General features: G+C 46.8%; 1 protein-coding gene across 2 annotated transcripts in view; it reads left to right on the top strand.

The window, feature by feature from the left end:
• The first annotated feature begins 4530 nt into the window (after positions 1 to 4530).
• pax2a (paired box 2a) overlaps positions 4531 to 16897 on the top strand; it is a 29231-nt gene continuing 16864 nt past the window's right edge. Inside the window, exons 1-5 of one of the 2 annotated variants that reach the window (XM_076160366.1) lie at positions 4531 to 4579; positions 5732 to 5900; positions 6918 to 7115; positions 10708 to 10793; positions 11398 to 11517. In XM_076160366.1, coding sequence (XP_076016481.1) covers positions 4537 to 4579; positions 5732 to 5900; positions 6918 to 7115; positions 10708 to 10793; positions 11398 to 11517 — 616 coding nt within the window. In that variant the 5' untranslated portion in view covers positions 4531 to 4536. The remainder of the gene's footprint in view (positions 4580 to 5731; positions 5901 to 6917; positions 7116 to 10707; positions 10794 to 11397; positions 11518 to 16897) is intronic. The other variant, XM_076160365.1, reaches the window with a different exon arrangement.

Raw genomic sequence — 16897 nt, 5'->3', positions numbered from 1 at the left:
TTGCTCTGCATAGTCAGATATAGTTTTGATATCAGATGTGAGCCGGTTTCCCTCTCTGCGGCCCCCCGCGGCGCTCTGTGTTCTTTGGCTCTATGTGTTCCTTTATCGAGCTTGAGTTCATTGGAGCAGCCTGCTTCCCCTTTTTGTTGTCGCCTAAACCGTTTAGTTTTGGATGATCGGTCAAAGATTCTGACAACCAGCGGAGAGGAGCGCGACGCCCAGCCGGGGAGGGAGCGCGGGAGGCCGGGCAGATGTAGTGGGCTGCATCGGGGAGACGGACCATTAGACAGCGGAGAGCCACGGCTCACAGCGCCGGTCGATCAGGTGCGGAATCCTGCCTGCGCCTCCTGCTCCAGTCAGGGTGTGTGTGGAGGTGTGGAGCTCAAATATGATCACACATCCAGCTTTTACAAACATGCAAGGTTCATAAGTATATTTATATTTTTAACTACTGGAATGTATAAATCCTCTAAATTTCTACTTTAACACCTGATTTTGTGCAGTGATGGATTTATGCTTATGATTGTTTTTATTATTTTAATGCAATAAATACAAACCAGGACACATTATTATTATTATTATTATTATTATTATTATTATTATTATTATTATTATTATTACTATTATGCCAGTGGGGGGCTTCAGTGTGTTTATCTGGGGGCTTTAATTGAAAACATAGATCACACTCTAATTCACCTCTCGATTTTGGGTCTCGATGGTGAGATCAATGGGAACCAATTGCAATGATCTAATTAATTATGGCAAAATTAAAAGCAAGTACAAAATCAATCTTTGATGGTGTCGAGGATGGAGTCAAATTGATATCCATCTGCTCCCTTATGAAGCACATGAATAAGCAATCTGAGGACGCAGCTGATCTCCTGCAGTGTGTGTGCGTGTGTGTGTGTGTGTGTGTGTGTGTGTGTGTGTGTGTGTGTGTGTGTGTGTGTGTGTGGCAGGAGACATCAAATCACCACTGACTCCTGTGTGATGCTGCTGTGTTTGACTAATGGGACCAAACTGCGTCCGAGGGAACGTTTATGTTTGATCCTCTCATCCTGGTGACGTCTGACGTGCAGCAGACGAATTGAAATAAGTTTAGATATGGAGGAAATGTATCCGGTTTGAAAGTGAGAGTGTTATTTTTGACATCTGGGGGCCTTCCAGTCTCTCGTTTTTACTCTTAATAATATTTGCGTTTTTAATTGGGTATCACTAATTACCAAGATTGAATAAATGCATTTATAAGCAGATGACGTATAACTTACAGGTTTAGTCCAAATGCGGACTGCATGTGGGGCCCCTGGGGACCTCTGGGAGTCCGGGACTAAACCCAGTACCCCCATAAAGACAGATGAGTTTTTATGCAATCTAAACTTCTCTCTTTTAATGGGATTTATGAGGGTAATTGTTACATAATTTACCCGGACAGAGTCTGATTGTGTGTGTGTGTGTGTGTGTGTGTGGATGTGTGTGTGTGTGTGGTCTGCACTGTCCACTGGTTTTGCTTCCTAAACCGCGTGAAGATACAGAGGAAATAAAATATTGATTTTTGTTGACGTGACGTGAAAACGCTTTACAGGCCAAGAAACAGGAGAAGAAGAAGAGAGGTGAGGGTATCTCTCTCTTTTCTTCTTCCACTCCATTATTACAGTTATGATTATTATTATTGTCATTATTATATTTTGCCCATTAAATCATAGTACATGTGATAATTTGAGCATATATGATAATAAACTCCAGTAACAAACCAACAGATCTGAAGCTTAAACCCTGACTTGTGGACTATTTAACCTCATTAGTTTCAAACCCATCGTGCTGTAATCGTCTGCAGCACGTGCTTGTGTTAGGATGACGTGATCGCAGTGTGACAGGCTTTGTTGTGTTGTACAGCACAGAGAAATCGAACCCAATAACCGCATGAGGGCCGCGGCGGCTCGGCTGTGAGCGGAGGTGAAGTCCACGCTCACACTTTCTTAATTATCACGCCATTTGTTTGGCTGCGGCGCCGTGACACGGGGACGTCATCAGAGGTGCGGGGGGCAAATCGGGCTGTTGTGGGGGAAATAGCAGCAGCTTTAGGGCAAAAGTGCAGTGACGTGTGAAATTACAGCCCATGGTGCTACATATTGTACCAGAAGCTCCCAGCCCAAAAAAAAAAGAAAGGAGGAAAGAGAGGAAAAAAGGAAAAAGCAGAAACAAAAAAGAGGAATCGTCCTTAAAGTTGTCCAGAGGGCAGAACGGCCACAAGTCCAGCAAGCAGGAACACGTCTAAATAAAGACCAGCTGATATTATTAGTCATTATTATTATTATTATTATTATTATTATTATTATTATTATTATATCTTTATTCATTATATTTATTATTATTTATATAGGGTTGAAATATTTTGAATGCAATTGGAAGATTTTTTTTTTTATGTAAAAACATTTTTTTATTTCAATTGGTAAAACTCCATATAACACAAATATTGTTTTTATTTTGAATGTCGAACTAATTTGTATATGTTTCTTTTTGAGTAATGATCTATTATAAAAATGTGTGTCTTGCTGCCTTCATGCTCCATATTTCATTTCATGCCAGTGCTGTAAACAGATAAATAAATAAAACAGGCGTGTGTGTGTGAGCACTTTGTTCTGTGTCCTGTTTGAAACTCCGGATTTTATTTTGGTAGACTTAATTAAAGCGGAAATGAGTGCATCATTCAGCCGGAGCAGCTTGACCTCCAGCCTCTGACCCAGCAGCCTACCTGGCTGCACGAGCGCCGTGTGACCTACGAGCGCCATCTACAGGCGGTAGATAACACCCCCCCACTCCCCCCCCTCACACACACACACACACACCAACCTGCTGTCTGCACACGCTGAGAGCTCAGATAACGACTGTCAACACACACACACACACACACACATAGATATGTGTTTATTTACTTAAAACAATCTATTATTATTATTGTTGTTGTTGTTGTTGTTATGATTCATTATTTTATTTTTAATTGTATGAGGGTTTGTTGTTTATTTTTATAATTATATTTTATTTCAAAATTAATAAACTAAGATAACATTTGCACAGATACATTTCCTACATCACTTCCTTCCTTGTCTAAACTAATGAGCTCTGCTGCTTTATGTTAAATGTATAAACATGACTTGGCTTGACTAACACTCATATGCAGGGGCGGACGTAGAGCTTTGGAGAGGAGCCCTGTGCTTCTAAGGTCAGAATGAAGTGAATGTGGTTAGAGAGGAGGATTATTGATCAGTGATCAGTAGGATTTGATGTTTATTTCATTTAATCATCAGCATGTGTTTGTAGAGACTGGAGGCCCCTTCAGCCTGAGGGTCTGTGGCCTGCCTTGCTTAATGGCAAAGTCAGCCTGTGTTCATTGTGTGTGTGTGTGTGGTGGCGGGGCAGCTCAGGTGCAGTATTGTGGCCTTCAGGGGCCTCCAACTAAAACAGGAATTTTTCAGTTTATTATGATGAATTGAATGTATAAATGAACTTTGTTTCACTTTATAAAGTAACTGGGCTCATAACAGCACAGCAGTGTGTGATCCCACCGCGGGTTATGTGAGTGTGTGAGTGTGTTATGACTCTCTTTAAACAACACACACCATCCTGACAGGGGCTTTGCTTTATTCCCCCCTTTAATTTCCCTGATTCTTCACCCCTCAGCCTCATCATTCCCCCCTCCCTCTTCCTCCCTCTCCCTCCTCTTCCTGCCTGTCGGATGCTGGGACCTCCTCGTTTGAGCTGCAGGTTTTTCTTTTTTTTTGTACGTGGGCGAATCACAAAGTGTTGGAATCTATTGCCTTTGTCTGACAAGTCATCCATCTCTATGCGCGGGGCTGTGGGACGGAGGGAGGAGGGGGGAGGAGGAGGAGGAGGAGGAGGGGGGGGGGGGGGCGATCTGTGGGGCTGCAGCTTTTACAAACAGCCACGCAGGCGGAGGGCTCTCACTCTCAGCCCGAAGCTCCGCGCAAGCAGGCTCAGCCCATTCCGGAGGAGAGGGGGACGCACACACACGCACGCACGCACCTACACACACACCCACCCACACACAGACGCAGCTCCGCTTTGGCCGTGTCCGTGTCGCCCCTGTCACCTCCGCCCCTGCCCGGGTGAAGCAGCTGCCCAGGCCGCCACAGGAGCAGGATTTGCCGGCTTCCTCCTCTGCGGACCCCGTGTGTGTGTTGTGTCCTGATGGTGTCCAAGCTCTGAGCCCATGTCGCTGCGGCTCCGCTGTGCACACGCGTGGGTCAGGCTCTGCACCTGACTGACGACTCCGTCTTCTTCTGCCGCTGCTGCTGCTGCTGATTCTCCTTCTTCTTCTTCTGCAGACTTTTCAGTGTAGGAAAACTTCACGTTACCCACGCGAACTTCCTCCCCGCTGCAGCCCGCGGACTCGCTCCTCTCGGACTGTTTGACGCATTTAAATTCATACCCTTACAGTTTTTTTTTACGCTTTTAAAGCTGCATCACCGAGGCGAGACGGCGACCTCAGTCGATTACCTTTCTTTCCTTTGCTATCCCATGGATATTCACTGCAAAGCGGACCCCTTCTCGGCGATGCACCGTGAGTATTCTCCGTTAGTTTCTAACCATAACATCTCTGTGTTGGTAGTTTAATTCCCTGCGTAAATATCAACAAACACGGGGCTGTAATAACTGCAATCTGATTTATTAAACGCTTAAATTTGACTTGAAAAAAATCCATCAGAAAAGCTTTATTTATCTTATTCTACTTTAATTATTAAACACAAAATGCCGTTAGGGAAATGTGTTTTAATTCAGATAATGTTTATAATAATAAATTCGTAGAGGATAATTCAGAGGAAACTCGTCCAATGTTTGTTATTAGTCGTGGATTGAATTCTTCTTTAAAGCTGCTGTGACTTTAAATATAATAATATAAATAAAGGCTCCTTCTCTCTGTTTGTCTCTATTTGAATACAAAGCTTTTATTGCCTTTGCAGAGACAAGAGCAGCTTGTTTGTAAATGAACGTAAACGTGTAAATGTGTGTGTGAGGAAAATCTCACCTCATCACGTCACAGCCTGAGTGTGTTTGTATAAATGTAGAATTCGACTCATAAAGACACAAACGAGTCTGTTTGGTTGAAGAGGAGCCGCGTGTGTGAATAATTCATCCGTCTGTAATATGAGTTATCAAAGCTCATTTTGAATTATTTACTATTATTGTGCAGGAAAATTAAACAGGTTGAAACTTAATCCGTGCGACATGTGTTAGACTGAAGGGAGAGAGACGAGAAGAGCAACACACACGAGAGAGACAGAAAAGTGTGTGTGTTATTATGTTTACTATCGTTTATTAAAAGCAAATAGAGGTAAAATAGTTTAATGAGAAAATTACATTTAACATTTGGAAATATTATGATATTATACCAATAATACAAACACAATATTGTTATTATAAGTATTAATATTATTGTTATTATTTAGGCTGTAATTGGAGGATATTTTGGTAGTCTGTTTGCGTAAACGATAAAATAAATAATAGACTGTTATTAAATGGAAAGGTGTGTGTGCATGTGTGTGTGCATGTGTTAGGTGTGTTTGTTATCATTGATCCGTGATTTTAAGATAAATTCCTCATCATTAATTGTGCCCCCCCTAACACGGATCCCCCCCACCTGCCCCCCCTCCCGCCGCCCCTGCACGTATATGTAATGTTACGCTCCCCGGTGTCGCTGCTGTTGTGTCCCACGCAGGGCACGGCGGGGTGAACCAGCTCGGCGGGGTGTTTGTGAACGGCAGACCCCTACCGGATGTGGTGCGGCAGCGGATCGTGGAACTCGCGCACCAGGGCGTGCGGCCCTGCGACATCTCCAGACAGCTACGGGTCAGTCACGGCTGTGTCAGCAAAATCCTCGGCAGGTAAAAGGGGGGGATCCCGCTTCCGCTTCCGCCAGCGCCCTGTGTGTGTCCAACATCCGCCTAATATAAGCGCGCGAGCTCGGTCAGCCTCAGTCACCGGTGATAAACGCGCCATTTCTTCTTTTCTTTCTACCCTTTTTTAATATATTTTAATTAGCAGTTTTGCGTCCGAAATTTTCTCTATCCGTCACCCCCGACCTGTTTATGAGAGAGAAAAGGCAGAATGAGCAGGAGATACGTTAGAAAAAGGGAGAAATTTACAGCTAAATGTTCCGGGTGATGCGCGAGCCTGCATTCGTGTTATAAAGGAGTAGAAGGGAAATGAATTCAAACGACAGGAAGTCACGTTAGGAGTTTAAATGTGGCTTTAAAATACCACAAAGCCACTTAAAGTCGCGTTGATTAAAAAAGAGACAATACTAGAGGGAGAGAGAGTGCTGCATATACATTAAATACCTCTAAATCAGGTATTCATCATTTAATTTTTCCCTGAGAGCACAAATGTTGAAAGATAATTTCTGGAAATATATTTTTTTCAGCTATCAGAAGACATTTCAGAGGTATTTCATTCCACACACACTGAATGTTTTGTCACCAGCATCACCAGTAGGTCATGGTGGCATGTCCTGCATGCTCCTCTCAGCCCCGGAGCCGGACTCCCGCTCCCCGCTGTGCTGTGTAGCTCAGACGCCCTCTGTTCTGTCCGTCTCACTGCTTATGTGTGATTATTTTAATGACGCAGTTGTAGTAGAAACTCTCCGCTCTGTTCACCTTCATGACCCTCAGCTACAGGCCTTTGCTGCACACACACACACTCACACTCTCACACTCTCACACACACACTGATCATGTTTGTGGGTCACTTGTGGCCAACATGTAACTGCAGGATTTCGGCGCAGATTCTAGTTTTCTTCTAAAGCCTTTCACACACACGTTTCCCATCAATCAGACGCCTGGATCCCGCCGGTTATTCCCCGTCTCCACTCAGCTCCGCTCTGGCTCTGTCCCCACATGCAGGTACTATGAAACCGGCAGTATTAAACCGGGAGTCATCGGCGGCTCCAAACCAAAGGTCGCGACCCCGAAAGTGGTGGATAAAATCGCAGACTACAAGCGGCAGAATCCGACCATGTTCGCCTGGGAGATCAGAGACCGACTGCTGGCCGAGGGCGTCTGCGACAACGACACCGTGCCCAGCGTGTCGTCCATCAACAGGTAGGCACACACACTCTCTCACACACACTCTCCGTTTGTTTGCATGCGTGTGGAAAAGGGCTCCTCCAGTGCGTCTTTGCTCTGGAGAGCTGTGGTCGCTCCACTGTGCGTAAAGCTGTGCGTCATAATAGAAGGAAACGGGAGCAAAGGGAGTAAATCAGCGCGTGTCGGCTTCGTGAAATAACCAAATAAATATCCTCAAAGCTATTTTCGTCCTCACACACACACGCTCACACACTCGGGTCCACGCTGAGCCTGTCCGGGTGGTCCCTCTGAAGCGCAACCCAATCCCCCTGCGCGGCCTATAGCGCGGGGGCCGGAGGGCCGCGGAGGATCACATCTGTCTCGATAAAAACCGATCGATAACCAGCGTAACCGGATCCAGAGGCGCGCGGGGGGAGACAGAAAAAAACGCCGACAAAGACGTTCGATACGCGGACCACACTGACACACAGGCGGCGGCGGCGGCTGCTCGAATCGGAGCCTCCGCTTTGCCCACACGGAGGGGACGTGGAGCCTCAGTGGATGGTTGACTGGAGCTGCTATTATTATTATCGTTACAATTGTTGTTGTTAATAAAATTTAGAGAGTATTTTCCGGTTGTAACCGAGTTGATCTGCGGCTAAATAGGCTATAAAAGAGAGTGTGTTAGTGTGTGTTCCGTGTGCAGACACCCTACACCTGCACCGGGAGCAGCGGACAAAAGTGTCCTCAGACAGAGAGGCAAGAGGCCGGTGAGCCCCGCGGATGAGAGCGGGGGAGTGAAGGAAAAGAGGAAGAAAAGGGCCCATAGTGTGTGTGTTAGTGTGTGAGTGTGTGTGTGAGTGGTGAACTTTGGTTAGGAGGCAGCGTTCCAGAGAGCTGCTCATCGGCATTACGCTTTAATGAGCTGCAGGCTCAGACACACACGCGCACACACATACACACACATGCAGGCAGGAAGCTGAAATATGAAAAATAATGATTCCAACAGGTCCTGTTTTATTGCTGCTTTATGCTTTAAACGCTCCGAAATGAAGACAAACCTCCACTCTGACCCCCCCCCCCCCCCCCCCCCCCCCCCCCCCCCACACACACACACACACACACACAGTTTCTGGCTTTATGATTTTTACTATTAAAAATCATTTATCATCCAGCAGGTTGTTGGTTTGGCAGCAGCTCTGGTGTTATGAAACCTTACAGGCACATGTTTACGCTGCACTGCAGGTCAGATCAAACTTTGCTACTTGTTTCATTAATTAGATTTCAAAAAAAGTGATTTAAGCCCATCAGTTTGATCGATGTTACTTGGAATACACACATAAACTAATATTTTATTTTACCATTTCATAAAAAGTGAGATATCCTCATTTGCAGCGTCCCTGTGTCGTCTGAACCAAAGTCCTCCTGCCTGTTAATAATTGACATCATAACCTTGTGGCTGTGAACAAATCTGCATTTTTATTATGATCACAACAATAACAGTCGTTTAGCTTTGATTCTCCTCCTTGTTATCGTTTTTTTTTTTTTTTATCTTTAAAGGGAAGTTTACTTTATGTTGATGTTATAATATACTATAAATAAAACACAGGCATTACCGTGGCAACCTCAGGAGCCATAGTGAAATATAACCTTGGCGGCGGTGAAACTCCCCCATAAATTTTATTAGACGGGCTGCTTTAAATTTAACATTTTGTACCTTTATGATGGAAGGGAGGATCGGGAAAGATGTGGAGGAGAGAGAGAGGGAGGGAGAGAGAGGGAAGGGGCTGGGGGCAGGGGCAGTGGACCCCCTGGTGGTCTCTGTGGTTGAGGGCCTGACCTCTGCTCTGCTGAGTAAAGACGCCGTCCTGGCTTTAAACACATTTTTCCTGCATGAATTATTAAATATTACACACAGTGCTGGGTTGCACTTTGTTTGCAGGAGCTTGGACCCCACACACACACTCACACACACACACACGCCACCGGGCCCAGCGGCCTGCAAACGTCCTGCAAACGTCCCCACCACATCCTAAGCGGCTTTCAATCATATTGATCCACATTTTAATATTTCTTTGGGGATTTGTTTTTTTTTTTGCAGCCGGCCGGCCGAACATCGGCGTCGTTAATTCTCCGGCCCCCCAAACTGCTTATTCAATACCAACAACACAGAGTCGAAACAAAGTCCTTGAATTTATGAGGCTCCCTCGAGTCATGAGGTCAGATAGCTGTTGTGGCGAGATGTTAGAAATTCAAATAAAATATTGATGTGTGTTTTCATGGAGGAGGCGGCTGGAGCCTTTGTTGCCTCGCCTGAAGGAGAGAACACACACACACACACACACACACGCTGGAGATAGCAGGGGAATGAAAAGAGTCTGATGTACATTTTGCCCCCCTGAGGAATTTAACCCCATCGCAGCCTGATTCCGAGCTGATAGCTCCGTGTGCACGTTGGGAACGCCGCAGAGAGTCTTGTTTTTTTTACACACACGCTGGCTTCCGCGTGGGAACGCCGCCGGTCGGTGCACGGCAATGATCCCACCTTCATCTGTCAGGCGTGAGGCGGGCGTAGCGGTGGTTTGCTGTAATGTGATCAGAACCCGTTAGGTCAAAGGTCGAGCTTGTGTAAATCCCTCTGTAGCCTTCTGTTTACATTAATCCTCCAATGTGAAATAATCTGTAAAACTGCTTTGTTAATACACAGATGCAAAGTTTTACGGTGGTTGTGGCCGCTCACTTTATTTTTGTACGGTTTTGCTTCTATTTTTAGAAAGCATGAAACAGATTTAAAGACGTTGTTGCTGTCTTGTTCTTAGCAGCAGTTTGTTGTCAACAAGCAGTTTGAAACCGGCAACAAAAAGGCCCAAAAATACTGCGGGGAGGCGAGGAGTTAGAGGGGCGATAGAGGAAATAAAGAGGAGGAATTGGAGAGGATGAAGAGAGAAAGTGAAGATGGACGGCGTAATGTACAGGCAGTAAAGGGAGCGCACGGGAGAGTGTGGAGAGAAAAATTGAGCTGAGGAGAGAGAGAGATAAAGAGAGAGAGAGAGAGAGGCGGCAAGGAGGAGAGCGAGTTCGGGTTTGAGGGACGGAGAGAAAGAGCGAGGGAAAAGGAAAAAGAGGGAGAGGGGAGGGGGGAGGAGGAGGAGGGGGCGGCAGGAGAGGGAGATTATTAGAGTCGGCCAGGTAGAGCCAGTGAAGCTGATCATTGAGGTGAATTGATGTGATTTCATGCTTTGTTTGCAAGATCATTCAGTCCAAAGTGCAATGAAGACTTTCCCGCCACATCACATCTCGCCGGCGTGGGGACTTTATCATATTTCTAACCTCAGAATCCAGCCAGATTGAATCCACAATCTCAGGGGGCAGCGGCCATTCAGAGCCGCACAGGAGCCCACAGATCGGCCCTAATGCCCTGAGATTGGTTATTTGTGACAGAGGGCCCCAATGTGTGGATACAAGTGCCCCCCCAAGACCCCCCCCACCCCCTCGCCAAACGATGGCACCGCTTGTACACATGCACGGGCGTAAGCGTCATGTTTAAGGTGGGGGGGGGGACAGTGTGAAATCTCCATGCTCTGGAAGCGCCGCTGATTGATCCGTGTCTGTTGTTCACTTTCTGCAGGATTATCCGCACCAAAGTCCAGCAGCAGTTCCACCCGTCCCCTGACGGATCCGTCACGCCGCTCTCCCCGCCCGGACACACCATAGGTGAGACAGAAACGAGGATGTGGAGGAGGGAGGGGGGGGTCACAAACAGATTAGGGTGCAGTCAAATGAGCCACGGGGAGGTCACACACACGTACACACACATGTACAAAGTACTCAGTTACACATAAGAGTCCCCTGTTCAAATCTATATTTCAGTTAAGTAATCATATAGTTGCGTTTGTGTCAAAGTACACTGGAAAAGTGTTCTGTGGCGATAATCAAAATCCACAAAATGGAGAAGAAGAGATTATTTTAAGCTCACAAATTTGTATCTCCTGATTGAAGGAGTTTGGAATAAAATCTCTAAGTGAAAATTCCTAAAATTGGAAAAAGAAAAAAGATTTGCATTTTTTTCCAATGTTCTATAGTCTTGAATACAAAATGTGCCTTTGAGCAATGTACCAGGTTTTTACCCACAACCTGATGTTGAGTGCAGTGGAGTGAAAAGTGCAACGTTTACATCAGAAATGCAGTGAAGTAGAAGAAAAGTAGCATGAGAAGGAAATAATGGAGAAGAGTGAAAGTAGTAGAGTCAATATACTCACTCACACGCACACACACACACACACACACACACACTAACTGCGCTCTCTCTCTCCGTCAGTGCCCAGCACGGCCTCCCCCCCTGTGAGCAGCGCCTCCAACGATCCCGTCGGATCCTACTCCATCAACGGCATCCTGGGCATCCCGCGCTCCAACGGCGAGAAGAGGAAACGAGACGACGGTGAGCCGCACACAGGAGCCCTTTGTGTCCGTCCTCTTAATTCTTCCCCCATCACTCGTCCTGCTACTTTTCTGTGTGTGAGGAGGGGATGGCATTTATGACAGCGCTGCGGCCAAGTGTGTTTCTGTGTGCTGTCTCCAGTGACTTGTTATGTTGTGTATCAGGCTCTGTGCGTGTTTGTGTGTGTGTGGGTGGGGGAGAGTGTGTTGCGATTCAATCAGCTTCTTCTTTTTCCCGATGCCCTGCGTTTTACCCTAACGCCTACAGAGCTGCATCTCAATTTTACACCATGCTAAAAACACACGGTGGAGATCTCATATAGCTGTCATACTACTCTAATCCCCCTTGGCAAGGCATCAGTGCTGCTGCTCCTTCCTGCTCACTCCTAGAATGTTACCCGGCGCTAAAGTAGACTCCCCCCCCCTTCCCCCCTTTGTTTACTGCGAGTCAATCTTATTTATACATCAAATAAAATCATAAATGTAGCTTCTTTTTTTACTCGCTGGCCTTTCGTCTCACTGTAATCTGTGGTGATGAAAACGACCAAAACATCCAATAATAATAACATAGATTTAAGACGTCACACGACAGCAGCCAGGGGCGGACATAGAGCTACGGGGGCCTGAGGCGCTCAGATGTTTCCTAACTGAAGACGTTTCTTAAAGGTAGAAATCTGTGACCTAGATGTGAACAAAAGAGGAGGGGGGGGTAAATTAACCAAATTTAAAATGGATCAGAAGTCTTACCACAACTAAATTAGGATTTATTGGAGTTGAATAATATACAAACGTCCAGCATCTTTAATTTTTTTAGTAGAAATTGGAGCTAAATTCACACATGTAGGATTTGGTCTTGAAAACATTTTTTTATTTTTAATTGGAATGCCTCCCTGACCCTCACAGTCATGTCCGCCCCCTGACTGCAGCGCTGGCGAGCTGACAGATCCAGATACGCTCAAAGATTAAGCGGAAGCCAATCCGGTCGCAGCCAGAATTCCTCATTCCGAGGCGGCGAGCGAGCGAGTGGACACACTCCGCCTCAGGCCTAATAGATTATCGGTTGTGCAAACAATTGGCTTTTTTAATGCCTATGAATTAACATGTCCCTGGTGGAGACCTGAACAGGTGTAGGAACAGACCGGCCGAGGCGAGGAGGGGGCTGAGATATGTGTGTGTGTGTGTGTCTGTGTGTGTGTGTGGCTGCTGGGATGATGTGGTTGAAAACGATCTCAAAGATTCATTCATCAAAACAGGCCGCTTCCTTCTTCTATGTTTCCGTCTCTTTAGTTCTCTGGAGTGGAAACCACATGGATGGGAGGAAAATTGGACATTGTAAGTTGAAGTTAAACCACCTTCATCTTTTGTTTTGGTCCATCTGATCACCACACTGCTCTGCTCAACTGCTTCTCTTGCTCTTCCAGGGTTGTGTGTGAGGGAGGGGAGGGGGGGCAGAGAGAGGGGGGGGGGTCCAATAAATATTCTCCAGAGAGATTTAAATGAATTCAGCCAAAGCGACTGTGGAAAATCTTATTTTCCACATAATGGCGCGCAGGTCAATGTGGAGTAATGCAGAGTGTGTCTAAATTAGAACACGAGCAGGCAAAGACGGCTGTCATGGCAACACTACAACTACTATTATTATTATTGTGATTCTTATTATTATTCTCTTTTGTTTGATTATTGAAGTTATTTAAGCACAGTTAGATTGATAGCAGTGACACGTCTAAGCTCTCATAATGAAAGTTTAAACACACTCAACTCTCACATGATGTTCAGAATATTACTGTTGTTGTCTCCAATTTCAACCTCATGTCCTGAACTGTCCTTACATGTGTTCCTACATTCTGATCATGTGACCGTTGCATTGCTCTGTCCTGCTGCTGCTGCTGTTGTGATGCTGGATTGTCTATGTGTGTGTGTGTGTGTGTGTGTGTGTGAGTGTGAGCCCCTGCTGTGGCTGAAGTCAGCGCTCGACCCTTTAAAGGGAAGAGGAAAGGTCCCCATTACCGGAGGGGCCATAGAGATAATGTAGTGTGACATGCGTTATGTACACCGGGCCCCCGTAAGACGAGCTTCAGGGACGAAGGTGCCATAGGAGCCATTAATCTGCTCTTGTCATGTGTTATTGCAAATTAAAAGTAGCGTGTTACACTGGACGGCTTCGAGTGTGTGGACGGGAGGAGAGAGAGAGGAAGAGAGAGAGGAGGAGGAGGAGGGTAGAGAGAGAGGGAGGAGGGGAGAGAGAGAGAGAGAGAGAGAGAGAGAGAGAGAGTGGAGGAGGTCCTGGCAGGCTCAATGAGAGTTGAGCAAGGATTAGTTTTAGGATTTGTGTGTGCATATGAACGTTTATGCACGAAAGTCAACGCATGTGTGTGCGTGTGTTTGTGTGCGTGCGTCAGTGTGTCTGCAAGCGTGTGTGTGTGTGCGTGTGACTTCGATGGCTTTGGATGCTCCTCGTGCCGTGAACATAGTGACATTTAAAAGAATTTGCAATTCTGCAGAGGGAAGCTATTAATTCACAAATTAACATCTCCCTCTCCTCCTCCTCTTCCTCCTCCTCCCTCCTTCCCTCTATCTTGGATGTGCAAGCTATCGAAAAGACAAAAGAAATCGCCTTAAGGGGGGAATGAGCGCGCGAGCCTCGGCCCTATCTGTGCAGAGATTGGTTTGCATGTCTGCGAGCGGCGATACCAATTATGCCAGAGCGGGAAGAGAATGCGTCTCAGTGCACCCCCCCCTCCCCTCCCCTCCCCTCCTCTCCCATATGCCCCCCCACACACCCACCCACCCACCTACCCACAACCCCACCCGAATCCATCCATAGCCAGATTTATTTGTGTATCTCATTACAGGAAATGGAATGTTGTTCCTGCCAAATGCATTAATAGTAAAGTGGGGAAATTAGCCTGTTGTACAGCACGCTCTCACTCAGTCATTTAAACCTATGGTGCATGTGGGAGCCAAGAGAGGGGGAGGGAGAGAGAGAGAGAGAGAGAGAGAGAGAGAGAGAGAGAAAGAGAGAGGTTGGGTGTGATGGTTGAATATGTATTCTGGTCCATGTGCTTGTTTGAAAAGTTTGGAGATGGTTTTGTCTTTGCTTTGAGTTAAACTGCAGATGATTCTATGCTTTTCAGGAAATATACTTCAGAAGTCGCTAATGTTGTTTTTTTGGGGGGTAAGTTAGAGCATTTTGCAGATATTTGGAGTTCACATACCAAAGCTGCAGGCCGGAGAATGGAAGAGCCTCTAAGAGCTCCTATATGTTCCTCTGTCACATTTGATCGACTGACTGAAGTTGAGATCTGAGGATCTGATCAGAGCGCCAAACATCCGAGTCTCGCGCGCTGTGGCGGCCGGTTCCTGACCTTGCTCTTGCTGCTGCTGCTGCTGTGTGTGTGTGTGTGTGTGTGTGTGTGTGTGTGCAGGCAGGTTGTTGTGACCTCAGTGTGTTCCTGGCTGAGCTTGGTCCTGGATGGAGCCCAGTGCAGCTCTGGGGAGGACAGGCAGTAGGGAGCTACAGTGATGAATTAGATGGAGAAAGCAAAGGTCATAACTTGTGATTGTAACGTGGGTGTGGGACGGGGCTGACGAGTGTGTGTGTGTGTGTGTGTGTGTGTGTGTGTGTGTGTGTGTGAGAGAGAACAAAATATGGCCCAGCAGGAAAAACCCGACGACGGGGCTGCAGATGAAATGAACGTGGTCACAAATGCGATGTTTGGCCCTTTGGTGATTGTCCGGTGTGTATCTTTTAACTCGTGCGACCCGTCGGTGGAGTTTAAATCAGGCGGCGTATGGATTTGAACCTGCGCACACACTGGTTGGCTAGTCAAGCTCGTCCATGACAATGAGTCAATAGAGGATCACTTTGGAAAATAAACGCATCCAGAGCGAGACAGAAATAAATGGAATCATGAGCGGCGTGATGGCCCCCGTGCGTGTGTGTGTGTGTGTGTGGGGGAGAGAAAGAACAGGTCTGTGAGGGGCCACGGAGCGGAACACGGAGACAAGAAGCTGTTAGGGCCCCGACAGTAGAGCAGGACACAAAAGGGCCCCATCACATCACAGCCCCCCCCCCCCCCCCCCCCCCCCCCCCCTCCTCCATGCTCCTCCCCCTCCTCCTCCCCCCCTCCCTCTATCTCTGTCATTCTTTCCCAACATTTCATTTCTTCTTCTTATCGTCTGCGTCTGGCGGTTTAACCATTTGCATTCATGGCTCCACGTATCCCCCCCCCCCCCTTCCCGAACCCCCCCTCTCTCCGTCGCCCGCCCGCCACAGCAGTTGTAAACATTCTAAACAAAAATATAAAGAGGAGGGAATTCACTCACTTGGAGAGGAATCGTGTCAGAGAAAAGTCAATTACGGGCAGCAATGGCGAGAATTAATGGAGCGACGCATTAGTCAGCTCGAGGAGGAGAGAAAGAGGCGATGGATGCTTTAATTGCGTTTCTACAAATACTTGCGACGCGCACACGGGAGGAGGAGAGGAGGAGGAGCAGACGATGAAGAGAGGAACAAAACAAGGCCCAGATTTGACTGTGAACCAATAAATGCACTCGGGAACCAATAACAAAAAAAGCCCAAACTTTCAGCCTTGACCCAGATGAGAGAATTAGTGCAGATTTGTAGATTTTAAAATGAGCATTTCCTGTTTCCTGGTTTTGGGCCAAGTTTAGTTCTGTTCCATTTGAGTCATAGAATAAAAGGCCGATTTTACATTTATCATATCATTTCATATTCTGATCCAATGGGGGGGGGCACTCAGCTGGGGGGCCCTCTCAGCTGGGGGGCCCCGGGTGAAGTCCGGCCCTGAGGGTGAGGAAACATGTCGGTGCAGATATCACACAAGCGTCTCTACGCCTGCTGACAGCCAGGACAGCGGTCAGTGCTGCTAAATCGAATTAATAAAGCTCTTAAACACGCCTCAACATAACAGGATCTTAACAACCATGGAGGCATTACTGCTCTCTCTCTCCCCATCGCTCTCTCTCTCGCTCGCCCCCACCCTTCCCACCTCTCTCCTTTCCGCCTCAGAGGTTTCATAAATATAGCTGGCTTACAGGGAAGGAGTGTTCACCCTCCGGGTATACCAGCGTGTTTGTGTTCTTGATTTTATTCTATTTTTTCCTTTCTTCCTTTCTTCAAGCCTCAGCTGCATTTTTTTTTTTTACAAACATCCACAAATGATTCCCAGCATTTGCGACGGCATCATCCCGCCGATCAGTGGAATGCTCCACATCTCCGGCTCAGATCTGAGGGAAGCCCGAGTCATTGATTCACTGGGGGAGGGAGGGAGAGAGAGAGAGAGAGAGAGAGGGAGAGAGTGAGGGATAGAGAGAGAGAGGAGAGAAGGAATTCATTTGCCTTTCAAACATGCAAGCAA

The sequence above is a fragment of the Genypterus blacodes genome, unplaced genomic scaffold (genome assembly GCF_046128005.1).
Source record: "Genypterus blacodes isolate CSIRO-AG114 ecotype Tasmania unplaced genomic scaffold, CSIRO-AGI_Gbla_v1 ptg000105l_1, whole genome shotgun sequence".
Lineage (NCBI taxonomy): Eukaryota > Metazoa > Chordata > Actinopteri > Ophidiiformes > Ophidiidae > Genypterus > Genypterus blacodes.
This window is presented reverse-complemented; position numbering and strand designations above follow the sequence as displayed.